The sequence below is a fragment of the Pteropus medius genome, unplaced genomic scaffold, assembly GCF_902729225.1.
Source record: "Pteropus medius unplaced genomic scaffold, Ma_sr-lr_union100, whole genome shotgun sequence".
Taxonomy (NCBI): Eukaryota; Metazoa; Chordata; class Mammalia; order Chiroptera; family Pteropodidae; genus Pteropus; species Pteropus medius.
Genome location: NW_024344374.1, coordinates 1,522,584 through 1,536,099, shown reverse-complemented (window position 1 = coordinate 1,536,099; position 13,516 = coordinate 1,522,584). Strand labels below are relative to the sequence as shown.

Genomic DNA, 13,516 nt, shown 5'->3' with positions numbered 1-13,516 from the left:
GCTGTAGGCACTTGAAAAATAGTAAGCAGGGAGAGGCTTTCTTTGAACTTCTCTTATCAGTCTAAAAGACAGATCCTCCTAAAGGAACTCAGTTGTCATCAGTCCCCTTCTTGGGAGTTTCATCAACCAGGGAATATTGACTCTTATCACAGGAGAGACTAGAAGTCAATATCAAACCCAGGTGAACTTTCTCACAAACTATTATACCTCCAATCTGTTCTTCTAAGGGCCCATTTATCTTTCCTAGAAATCATTTACTCTCTCCTAAAAGGCCTACCTCCCCATTCCTCTTTCCCTATTCAGATGGTATTTAAGCTTGAATTCTAAGCCACCTGGGAGAGTTACTCATTTTTCCCTGGTAGATCCCATGTATACATGAGATATACTTATTAATAAATTTCTGTGTGTTTTTCTCTCATTCACCTGTCTTCCATTACAGGGATCTCAGCTAAGAACTCAGAAGGGTGGGTAGTGGGGGCGGGGAATTATTTTTCTCCTCTACACTATTTAACCACCACCTGGGCATGGGAAAGTGTTACGACACAGTAGACAGTGACTTTCTTTCCTATAAAATTTTATTTATTACATAAAAAATTCTATACATTTGTTAGACTAAAATACAGTTTTCATTATAGTTCTGGCAACTGAGTCAGTACACAGAGAAAACTTAGCATTAGATCAGCACTTTTTTTTTCTAGTTCATATTTCTGCACAAGAAAAACATTTCAAAGCTCCATTTCATATAGGCTCATTGTACTCTGAAGCCAGATGGAATTCCATCCAATTCAGAGCTCTTGGAAGTTAATTTCCCAGGAAGATTCGATAACTCCAGAAAATTAATTGCTCATATACATATTTTTAAAGTCCTCTGAGAGCACAACGCTCTGTCCATAAAGTCTGTACTATGTCAATAATGACAAGTCACAAATACTAGGACTACAACTGTGTTTGTGGGGCATGTTCAAGCACCTACAGGTTTGTTCCCCCACCGGAATGCAGTGTCATGACACTGCAATAAGGAAAAACTCAAAATTATGCTATGGTTAAAGACTCCGAACTATAGAGTTCATGGAAGGCTTAACTGTGATCCTACAGTTCGTAATGGACAAAGACAGGATGAGATACAAAATTCATTTTGACAGTATGAAATAGAATGCACACAGGGGAAAAAAAAAAAGGACAAAAAAGGCATCAGATTGAGAAATAGATGGCACCACAACAGGCTTCTCATGCTGGATTGTACAGCAGTGAGAAATCAAGACACGCCGATATGTGTTTTCTGTTCATATCACCCCGTATGCTGCTGGGCTGGGCCAAACACTGGATGTGAAGGCTCAGAGCCTGAGAGGTCAACAGCAGGTCCTTACTGCATTGACTGATCTTTAAAGCTTGGCTGCCTTATTCTAGGAGCTTTATTCTTAACTCCAGGAGTTCAGACAGACTGTGCCAGCAAGTACTTACAGTTGGACCTTTGGTCTTCAGAAGATATGCTTTGTCTTTGGTTGTTTTTCCAGAGCTCCTATCACTTTGTCAGGTGCCTCTCACACTTTTCTCCCCAGCTTGTTGTTTGTTCATTGTCAAGTTTTTCCTCCCTACAATCAAATCAGCTAACAGTCCACCAAACTTCATTGGGTACAAGACCTATTTGAAGTGCACTCAGTGGTCAAGAATATTCTGAAACAGTATAATTGAAACTTCTTTTCATTATGGAGCTCTCAGTACTCTTTTATAGGAGGGAAGAAATCAGAAACCCTCTACAACAGAACATAATCGAATAGCACTAAGGCAACATAGTGGAAGAAAAGTAACTTATCCCCACGTGATGTCTTTGAAAATCAAAACTAGCTAAAACAAGAGGGACCAAAAAGAAATTTCGAGCAGACCACTGGGAACTCAGAGGATGGGGAAATTTTACTTAATAATGTGTCTCAAATCATCAGGCCCCAAAGCTGCCTTATTGTCTCATTCCTGTGGCAGGTAGAGTGGTCTGCAGGATGCTGACAGAAGCTTCATTCCAGTCCTGTGCTCGTTTATTCCTCAAAAAATAACTATAATGAACTAATTTCTTAGCTGGTGGGATGGGAGGATTAGAATCATATGCAAAGGAGAGGCCATTCTCTTTAAGTCATTCACTTCTCTGACAAAAGGACATATCAAATGTAGATTTTACACTGGACTCAGGCTCTTTTCTACCTGATATGGAAATTTCCACCCATGGATGATTTATTAAAATTCTTCTAGGAGTAGGGGAAGGGGTAAGGACCTGATTTTTCTCCTTTCTTCACCAGCTAGTTATGGGATTTCCTCTGCTTTCTTCAGCTTGAAAGTGAAGGCAATGGTTTGATGTCTGGCCATAAGCCATGACCCACTGGAATCAATTCTTAAAAGAACTTGAACTCCTTTAAAACTCGCTGCTAGTTTTTTCTGGGGCCCCGAGGGCCCTCCATGTAAATGTGGCACCTTTACCTAAAAGTAAGGTAAAGAAATCCACATGCTCCCTAAAGAAAGAAGAGGGGGTGGATGTGGGGAGTGGAGGCACAGTCCCACTGGCAGTGGTCCAAGGCTGCTCTAGTGGTGACAGGAAACACCTCCTTGGTTTACATAGAGAGAAAAACAACTTTTGAGTTTCTCCCCCCAGCATCTGCTCCTCCTACTTTCCACTAAAACTTTTTTGTCAACTGTGTTTGCTAATTTATCATCATCAACTGTTCTCAGTCCTGTGGACTGATATATTTTTAGACAGCAATCTACTGATAATACTATGCCACATATGTCATATCTGAGCTATGATTAAAAAATACCAAGTATTTTGGTACACGGAAAATTACAAGGATTCCTTAGTCATTTCTTTTTGGATTTTCTTGTCTGCTGCAAACAATTTGGTACCTTGCCCCAAATCCACCTTTCCCCCAGACACATACACCCTCACACCTCCAAGTAAAGCACTTTTACTGTCTTGAAGATGCAGTTATTGACCATTTTGTTATTCATTCAGATTAGTGTGGTTTCTATTTCCAAAGCTCGTACTAAATTAAGGTCGAAGTTGTAAAAACGATGCTAGGTCAGATGTCAGTAAGTACCATCTGTAAAGTATCTTCAGTGGAGGCTTCATTGCTACCTCGTTTTAAAACATATTTTCAAATCAACTTTAGAGCAGCCTGGACTTGTGTTCATTGGGCCCTGAGGGGCTAATGGGGTGGGGGCTGGCAGTATGAGGGCCCTGAAATTCTTATTAGCATTTTAAATGGTCATAGACGGGCTATCTGCATTTGAGAGAAAGATAGTTCGTTGCTTTCATAAGCTTCTTAAAAGGGGCCTATGTGCCCTCAAAAGATTAATATCAAATATTAAATTCAGGTTTTAGAATATCAAATATTAAATTCAGGTTTTAGCAAATAAAAATAAAATTTTTCTGAAACATATGGGCATTACAATATTTTCGTGTTCAGCTAGATCTTGACTAGACTATGAGTAACCTGAAAGCTTTACTATTCTGAACTCCTAGTCTGGAGTATTTATTCCTCAGGAAATCATTTAAGTTGTAAAACTGAGTATCAAAAACTCAATAAAAATAGCCTAAGATTTGGGTTCCTAACAATTTCATATCTTTCCTATAAATTTACTCATAATTTCCTTCAGAAAATAACAAACTTAAATTCTGTCCATGTAATTTACAAAAGTGATCATTATTCATGCAACATTTTAAAAGGAGCAACATTTGTCTATTTTACACAAATAAAAATCAAAGAGATGAGGAAGAAGAAAGAGTACTGTAGTGTTTCTACAGAAAAAAAAAGGTTTTCCACAGACAGTCTCACATTTAAAAACTCTGTATTGAAGTTTTTTATAAGAAAGATAGTTTCAAAGATTTAAATCTTGGATTAAAAGTTTCCTCTTAAAACTTGGAGAATAAGAATTTGGCTCAAATTTATGAAATCTGAATGGAGAAAAGTGTGCTATTTAAAATTTATAAGTGTATACAACCTGTTTAGATTTTTGTTTTGTTTTTAGTTTGCTAGCTTTAGATTTTTTCCTGGTCCAGAAGTTGGGCTAATGCCCTTAGACAAAGATGAGCTATTTCCAAAAGCAGCCAGTGTATCTGAACAGTGCCTTCTTTTCAAAAGGGCTAACATGCATCATGTACACAAAGATACATGAATATGCATTTAAAGCAAAAGGCATTCTATGCTGGGAATGTATAATACACAAATCTCTGCTTTATGCATTTACTTACAAACCCACAATTTTCCAATATGAATAATGTTGTGGTCTATGAATAACAGACCACATCTTAACAGCTCCAGACAAGCCATTATAGTGCACTCCTATCTGTCAGATGGAATATATGAGAAGAATACAGAAATTAACTGTGGCAGGTACACTAATAAGCCTCCAGACTCAGGATTTTTTATTTTTTTAAGTAGCAGTAAAAAAGCAGTTGAGAACTTACTTATTGAAAGGTGAAAGCTTAAAGACCTTTCTGAAGGAAACTTCTCAGAAGCTATATTGGAAACTCCTAAAATTCAAACGAGAAGGTTACTGACCAACAATAAAATAAAATGTTCAGGTCCTCATAACTGGCAACTCTGGTTTTGGAACTGATCCCGGAATTCTATGGTGCAGCTCAGCGGGGCAGGGACCTCTTGAAATAGCCTTGATTAGCTAATAGTGCTGCCTGTTGGAAATGGTCGAAGCCTCCGGGGCAATGATATAGCCTCACAAATATTTGGTGCCTACAGTTCCGTTAGCTTTTCTGAGAAAGGGTGTGGGAGAAGCATTACTCTGATTTAAAGCAGCTCAGGACCAAGATAAAGGAAGGGGTCATCCCCTCACTATTCCCTATTGGGATGAAATCCTGTAACTGCCTGGGGAGGCAAGGGAGCTCCTGGGAGATACCAAGGTCAGTGGTGTTGGGAACTGGCAGCTTAATGCCCTTCGCTGAAAAAAGAAAAAGAGAGCATCACTACAAAGGAAAAACTTATTTCCAGCATAATTTTAAAATAGACTCAGTGAGTGCCGCCTCCTCCTCAACCATTATGGAAAAAGTTTGAGGACCAAAACACAGTTAGCTATTTAAACTACAGTAATTTAGGATTTAATTATGCTATAGGATAGGATAAAAGCTTTAATCCTAAACATTAAACATTGCATGAAATGGTTTAAAGGAAAAACCTGCTTTGAGCTCTGCTCATCCATGCAAGGACTGTACAATCTCAATGCACTAAATTCCTAATGTTAACCTAAAGCACTGGTAAGGCTCCCATAGAAGACGGGTCTCTTAAATTTATATGGAAATATAAACTTTTCCTGTCCATGCTATACTATAGCAGAGCTTACTCTTGAGGCAGGAGCCTAGAAAGTTGAAACCATGCACCAGAGCCTTAATTATCTAATGGCAAAAACCAGAATGACACTCTGATCACTGTAATCACCATTTATAATAGAGGAGCCTAACTGTAACTGGAGATATGAGTCCTGAATGCAATTCTGAAGGTCCATCACAGAAAAAGACAAAAACCAAAACACAGAGTCAATGGTTTATAAAATTATTCAGGTAACCCCATTTCACGTAATTTTTGTTTTTCATCTATTCTTCTCACTTGGGCAGAAGATGGAGGCAGAGAGCGAATAGCAGTAAGGCAGCCCATAGCTAGCTGAAGAATGACTTGCAATGGATGAAAGAGGCAGCAGGAACATCCAAACATAACCTCGAAACATTTAAATATTGCTAAAAAAAACCCCTCTGTGAGGGTTTTGTGAGGATTTATAAAATGAATCAAGGAATGAAGCTCATGAGTGATATTCTATATATCAAATATCTTCGTGTGTGCCTATGTAATACATATGTATATTTGCACATATGAACCTTTATGGCACACAAATTTACTTCAGGAAAACAGCATGGCAATTAATTTGGAACTCAAATGACATGGTTACACATAGATCATAGTTTCTAAACACAATGTTAGTAAAACAAAATTTATTTGTAAAACAGGACCTGTTATATAAAATGGCACACAATCAAGTTATACAAAAATACAAAATTTCTTTCTGATTACAGTTCTAGTTGCAAATGAGAATTAGAAAGCATTCCTGGTGGCTTCCAAATAGTTGAGATTACGAGCATACGGAACAGGGAGCAGCAAGTGTCCATGACGTTGGGATGTCCAAGTGAGCAGAACCTAAGTTCCAAATTCAAGACTTCCATCAGGTCACTTTGGAGGGACACCTCCTAAAATAGCTAGCTCCTGGTATGTCTTCTGTTTTGATAACCATCTTCCAGATTTTTGCCAATCCTAAATTTAGTTCTCAATGTTTCTTAATGTCCAGAATCGGAGTGGCTATGAAACAGAAGGTATTCTGAATTTTCTTAGATGATTTGCTCTCTCACCTATTTGGATAATTGTTAGTTACATAATTATATTAATTCCTTTCAAATGATATAAAAGAGTACAATGATACACTGTTTGGTGATGTTAGATGTTAACTTCTGGAGAATTATTGTTTCAGAATAGCTACTCTCATAACGTTGGTTTCCCAGATCTTGCCAAGACATGAGCTCTTAAATTGTGTGTTTTTTTGTAAAAAAAAAAAAAAAAAATTCAGACTCTCATTGCAAATATTCTGAAAAATCAGAAATATTACATGAGCTTTGAAAAGAAACCAAGGCATTTAGCAAATTTTAGCCTAGTTAAAGAACATGGATATTTAAAAAAAAAATACAATTTACCTTTTGCAGCAATTTAAGGTCCAACTCTTTGAAAGGAAGCGCATTAGCAAACAGCTGCTTATTAAGCCCTAGTGACATTAATTGTATGCATTTCCATAATACCGGTCTAATTCACTGTCTAATTCTGGTAGGAGGCAATGCTTTCTTTCAAAAGATTCTCCTTCCATGGAATGATAAAATGCTGAGGCTTTTTTTTTTTTTTTTTTTTGTACAGAGCCTGTATTTAGTGCAATAAGTTTAAAAAATTTGCTCTGAAATATTTACTTTACATTAACAAAAATAGCTTTTTTTAAAAAAATTGTAACAAAAAGGAGTTATCGCATAAACAGATCATGAATTATTCTTAGCAAATTACACTTTTTTTCTTAAAGCATTCACCATTACAATAAGCAGAACAATGGAATATTAGCCATTCATATCTGGTAAGCTTCAGGAATAAAAAAAGCAAAATCCCATAACCCATCCCCAAACGAACAAACAAACAAACGTTCAACACTTGAGGATCAAAACATGAACCAATTCTTCAGTTAAATATTGTAGAATTCTGGATATCTCATGAAGTACCAAGGAGAGGAGCACCTGCTAGTATGTTTTCAGATTTTATAGCAAGCATTGAATAAAATGGCTATTTAGCCCTAAACCACTTAAGTTCTTCTGAAGCAGAAGCCCAAGCACTGAGAATTTCAATGCTTTTGTTCTATGTTTCTTTCCCTTTTTTATTCTTCCAAGCATTACTTAATCTACAAATCAATACACAGAAACTTAAAGGCTAAACTTACTGGGTGCTCCAGCTTCCTTTAGAATCAGACACACAAACGTGTGAAGGATGCTACTAAAGTAAAAAAATAGAAGAAAGACAAACCATAAGAAAAAAGTTTGCATAATAAAGATTATCTACTCTTTTCTTTTTCACCTACTCTCTTATAGAAGCATTAGGGTAAACTACAAATACCTGAGGAGTTGCTTACTTTTTAATGTTGGCTGACAAATGCATGAGCGATTATGAAAATTCCCATATTGGACCCACTTGCATGTTTCTAAAAGTAAAATGACATGGCTTCTTTGATTGGGGGAAAACTGATTGGAGTAATTCCTTATTTATCTGAAAGCATATGCCTAGTCTCATCCCACTAGGACTTATGCATCAGTAAAATAAGATCTTGATTTTATGCACACCTCAGGGAAATCACCCCTGAATAAACTTTAGACAGAGAATTCGGTACAATAATTTTATCTAATTTAAATAACTAAAGTTAAAAATCTCCTCTAAGTTATTAAAAATGTTAATCAGATATGAATCTTAACATTTCCATTAAGACAATTACAGTTGAAAACATTAAATGACGGCAGTTGCCTTGTAAAAGCCACCCGTATGAAAGGAGTACATGTTTGACAAAAATAAGCATAAAAAAGGTATTAAATCCCTGTTCCTTTTCTCTGATTTTGGCTGATTTTGTGTGTGTGTGTATATACATATACATATATATACACACATACATATAAGTATATACACACACCCACACACACAAACACACAGTCATGTGTATATATTGTTTTGGAATGTCAATGGGTTCCATAACGGTCGGCTAGTTTCAAGCAGAACTTGCTCCCGAAGCCTAGAAAACAAAGCCATACAAAGTATAATCTTAGACAATTACCATTAAAAGGAGATTATGAGTGATGTTACAAATACAAAAATGGCCGCAAATAGCAACAAAACAACAGACTTAGAATCCTTCTCCCCTGAACCTATATTCCAGGGGCTGAAATATGTATGAATGTTGAAGGTCACAATGCCTTCTGCATAATCTTTGAGATATGTAGAGAATACTCCTTTGGCCTATACTGCTTTAGCGCCCGGGTTTTTTCCAACCTTTCCTCTGTAAATTCTTGCCTGTACAAGCAGATGGCCAGAATGCCTCTTTCTTAAACCTCTATAGCACATGTGGTCAATTTTTCTAAAATCATGTTCAAAGACTTAGAGAACGACCTCCCAAACCTTCGAAGTTTCTTTAACTAATAGGTTCTCTCAAAAAAGAAGTCCAAGAGGAAAACTGGGAGTACTTATATATAGCTCAATGATCCCCCTGTCAAAACGGAAATTTAAAACCTCATTTTCCTGAACATTATTTTATAGGCTAAAAATAAACCCTAAATTAAAATATCCCATTATGGAGGAAGACAGACTGGGAACTCAAACAGCAGTGTTTCTACAGATATGGCAAAATAGGTCTGACACTCTTTCACAGAATTTACATCTAAGGGAATACCACGTGAATTAAAGCAAGCAAATACAAAGAAGCAATCCTAAATTCTCAGATAATTCTTTAGGGACACATACAAGATGGTGGCGGTAGTAGGAGGCCAACTCTTACCATGCACACTGGGGAAAAGAGATGAGAATTAGAGGTAATTTAACTTCCTTATGAGCAACATTTCACATTTCTCTCCTGATGAGTTTTTTAACCACTTAAATCATCATTCTTAGGGACTAAATGTTACAAAGTCCAAAGCATCAGAAGAACAAGGCACATAAGAGATGTATTTTGGGATAAAGCAGAGGATTTTGCTATTCATCTACAAGCGATGAACTGATGAACGACAAAAAATAAAAGCAAAAACTGAATGAAGATTTTAATGTATTGTTTAAGTTAAGGGACATTAATTCAAAACTGAAAGCAATATTAGGGAGAAAAAAATCTTTCTAAATTTGTGGCTTCTGGGAGAATGCCACTTACCTAGGCAATTTTCCTAGTATTATTAATTATTAATTGGAGGTTTAGGCATTCTGGTCTACCACTGTCCATCTACAGAAATATATGCCCATTCATGGTCAAACTAGTCCTAAACCTCCAAACAGTTCTCCTTTTCTTTAATGCTTATCGCTGCAGAATAATTTAATGGAAGCTTCAACCACTGGAAAGACAAAGGTGGGGAAAAGATGTTTCGCATTTTAAGATTTTATATATCTTTTGTAAATCAGGCTTGGAACCTTATTTGCTAAACAATTAGGACAACCAAGCGGTGGCAAGAAAGAAGTCTTGCCACCATAGCATTGGCAGATTCTTCACTGCAGTCCCCCCGCTGCCTACAGGAAGTAAGAGGGGTACAGAAAAAAGGTGTAGAAAGGCAAGGGACTTGACCGGAGAGACTGCTGATTGGTGCCCCTTGCCCACTCAATCCAGTTCTGGCTAATGCATTTAAAACTAAGAGCTATATGACCATTCCACATCCTTTTACTTATAATTAGAGTGATCTGTGCCTTGGGAATCTAAGCACTGAAATTTTGCTTTATAATCATCAATGCTATTAAGAGCAACATCAAAATAGGCAGTGGAAGGGATTGCGGAGAAAAGAGTTCATATCTAAACATTCTGCTAAGACTTTAATTTAGGTTGAATATAAAATTATTTTGCATATACATGTGGCCTCCTCACTCCCCTTAAATGAACCCATTTCCTTTACTTTTACATACTTAAATGGGCTTGTTTTATACTGTCTATTTCTTAAGTTGGAAAACTACATAAAACATAAAGAAGAAAAAAAGTCTTTGCACTTTCAGACATTATATGTGATCAGAAGGCACATTATTTAAAATTAACTGTTAAAGGATGTAGGCAATTATATTATATTTTGAAATACCCATGCTATTTAAGAACAATACATTTGTAAAATAAGCAGTAATTAGACCAAGATATGCTAGAGACATCTGTTGTTATGCAGCAGTGAGAACGTCTATGAAAAAAGCAGCTCAGGATTCTCTTACACTGATTAACTTTAAGGTTTTTTTTTCTCCCAAATGAAAACAGAATGTATGTATCACTGACCAGAGATAATTTATCTTTCTCACAGTTAAGCTGAGCTTTGAGAAGACCAGATTGTCTTATCAAGTGTGGAATATGAGTGCCGATGGAAATAGACTTGTTTGCTACTGAAAAATAGCGTAAGAAACAAAGAAAGTACAATCCAGGCAACAGAAAAAAAAAAGTCAGCAAAGGGGAAAAGACAGCAACATAAGTAAACCAATATTTAAAAAATGAGAAATATGGATTCTAGCAAGTTGAAAGGAATTGCTATTATCACCTTCAAAAAAAATAAAAATCAAACTGTCAGTTCAAGTGTATGACCAAATGTTCAGTTCAATGAAAACTAAACACTGACATTTAAAAACAAAAAAAACAGAAACAGCAATTTCACCTTAAAGGACAATAATATCCTCTATCCCGCCATGACCACTCTTCATTGTGACAATGCTGTTCCTTTCAGCTTACTTTTACAGGAGGTGGTCTCAGTTGTGACAAGAATTCTGCCATCCAAGTGATAGGTAAACACACAAACAGAAAGAGCAGTATGTCCTGCGTGATACAGATAACAAAAGCTTCTCCTGAAGAAGTGCAGTCAGTGAAGACAGAGAGAGAGAGGAAGTGAAAGTGAAATTCTTGGAGGGCAGCTGCCTCCTCATCTCCACCTACCATCGGTTTTAGCTCTCTGGCATCAGCAACGCCGCCCTTACCAGCTTCTTTCATTGCTTTCCTACTGTTTTCCACAAACTCCTGCAAAATATGGACCAAATGGCATCAATTCTTAGGTCCTTTCAGATTTTGGGTAGGTGAATTCTAAAGAACATTTTCAGTTTTTACTCAATACTGGCAAATGGATGGCCTAAGACCACAGCAATAAATATGTAGTATCACACATGTGAGCTGCTAAATTTGTGGGAATAGACTACAATCTGTTGATATGAAATCCTTTTTCCATCCGTTCACGGTGACCATCTCACTCAGGATAATGCTAGGAGATAATGTAAGTTCTATCCAAAAGAGAAAATACCTGACTTTTTTTAAAAAGACTGTTTTCCCATACTTAGAATATTGTTTTATTTGTTGTTTTGCTTTTTCTGTACCATAGTAAATGGAACAAAAACATTTTACTCCATAATCCTCCTTTTAAAAATAACTCTAGAAGGTGAAAGAAAGCATTGATACTACTAAGCACAGAATACTGATTTTACCAAACCATAAATAAGATACTTTAAAAAACAAATCTATCTGGATTTAAAATTACTCCATAAAGCAGGAAGATAGGAAGTAACAACCATAACCTGTGGTCAGAAGTAGTTAAGATAGGATTGTGCCCCTAAGGAAACATTTCCATCCTGTCAAAGTTTATGGAGCAGTTCTTCATTAAATATCCTCATGATTCTTACAGAGAAAACTAAAAGGAGAAAAATTGTGTTTTTACTTTGTTTTTGATCAGTGGCTAAAAATACAAAAAATCTTCTAAATGTCTTAACTACAAAAGAGATGCAAAGCATATAGACCAAATTCCATTATGAAAACAATCAATTAGAATTATAATTTAGACATTATGAAAATGTCCAAAATTTTGTTGATGGTGTACTTAGTCAAAGACATAATCAGTATCAAATAGGTCGGTTAAATCATTTGGTATTTTAGCAATTAAAAAAATAAGGATCTAGCTTATGAATTAACACATTTATTTTAAATAAATAAATTTAATTTAAATACATTTAAAATAAATCCATGCTTCTGGAAGATAACTTGTTATTCCAATGTGTAATGTTTAGTATTCAATATTATCCATTCTTAAGATAGGAATATTTCATAGCTGAATAGCCAAATACTATTATCAAAAAGCATGTTTAATTTGAAGCATTTGACATTGATGTAATAGTATCTAAACTATTTTAATATAGTTTCTAAATTTTAAAAAGTTTTGAGGTTCTAATATAGGGAAGCTGCAGAAGCTGCGTAACTCTAAAGAATCTGAATAAAATATCTGTGTAAAGGTTCACATCTTGACTAATATAAAACAATATAATCTACCACTCACGGATCTGTTAATCTATACTCATTACAAAAATGCTTTTAATTTGGCTTAGCATACTTAAGATAATGAGTTTAATGGGGTTAAAAGCAATGGTATTTGGAAAGGTGGTGGATGGAGAAATACAGGTAGGTACCACAACCTGGGAAAAAGACTTTTATCTGTGAGCCCTACTTCAGAAAAGTGCACTTAGAACATCAATGGTCCAATGTTCCAATTCAAGGGCTAAAAGTAGGGTTTAAAAAGTCAATTCAAACCTGTCTAACTCGGAGGGGGCGGGGCAGCAGTATGGAACAGTGAACTCAGGATATATGGTTTCGTCCACGCCAAGGGGGGACTTTTTCCTTGATTTCCCAAGACTAAGCTCACTCATAAGTGTTACAGGTTTAATTCTGAATTACTCAGTTGCATATATGAGAATTAAATATAGAGAATGTTTTTGCAAAATATTTTTATTCGTATTTTTACCCCTAAAGCAGTAGAAGGCATTTGAAATACTTACCATCAGTACTTTATCCATATAGAATTCTCTGCCAGGGCTCCCATCATTGTATTTTGTGTCAATAGCAAAACACAAGAATAATACATCCACTACCATTTCATAAATGGACAGGAAGCAATGAGCGACTAGGAAAGCAAAGAGGCAGACGATGATCAGAGGCAGCACCCATACTGTGTAATCTTGCTGGTAGTTGAGCAGCATAATCCCAGCCAGGCCTGTGCTGCAGACTATCAGCACCTGAAGCAGAGAGAACAAAGACCACATATAATACCCTACTACAGGAAACCACGACTCCTTCATCTTTTGCAGACTTTCTTCATCTTTTACAGACTTAAAATTCTCTCTACTATTTATAAACGATGGCTGCATTGAGCCTATTCCATCTCAGATTAGAAAGTATAATCCATATATACCATATACACACAGTTACACATGTA

At 36.1% G+C, this 13,516-nt stretch overlaps 1 protein-coding gene across 3 annotated transcripts in view; it reads right to left on the bottom strand.

The window, feature by feature from the left end:
* SLC44A1 (solute carrier family 44 member 1) overlaps positions 1-13,516 on the bottom strand; it is a 161,308-nt gene that overhangs the window by 30,056 nt on the left and 117,736 nt on the right. The window contains exons 14-16 of one of the 3 annotated variants that reach the window (XM_039870610.1): positions 13,080-13,316; positions 11,203-11,283; positions 5,948-8,346 (exon numbers count right to left, since the gene is read on the bottom strand). In XM_039870610.1, the coding sequence (XP_039726544.1) occupies positions 8,323-8,346; positions 11,203-11,283; positions 13,080-13,316 (342 nt within the window). In that variant the 3' untranslated portion in view covers positions 5,948-8,322. Of the gene's footprint in view, positions 1-5,947; positions 8,347-10,348; positions 11,284-13,079; positions 13,317-13,516 lie in introns of those variants that run through there. The other 2 variants (XM_039870611.1, XM_039870609.1) reach the window with 2 other exon arrangements.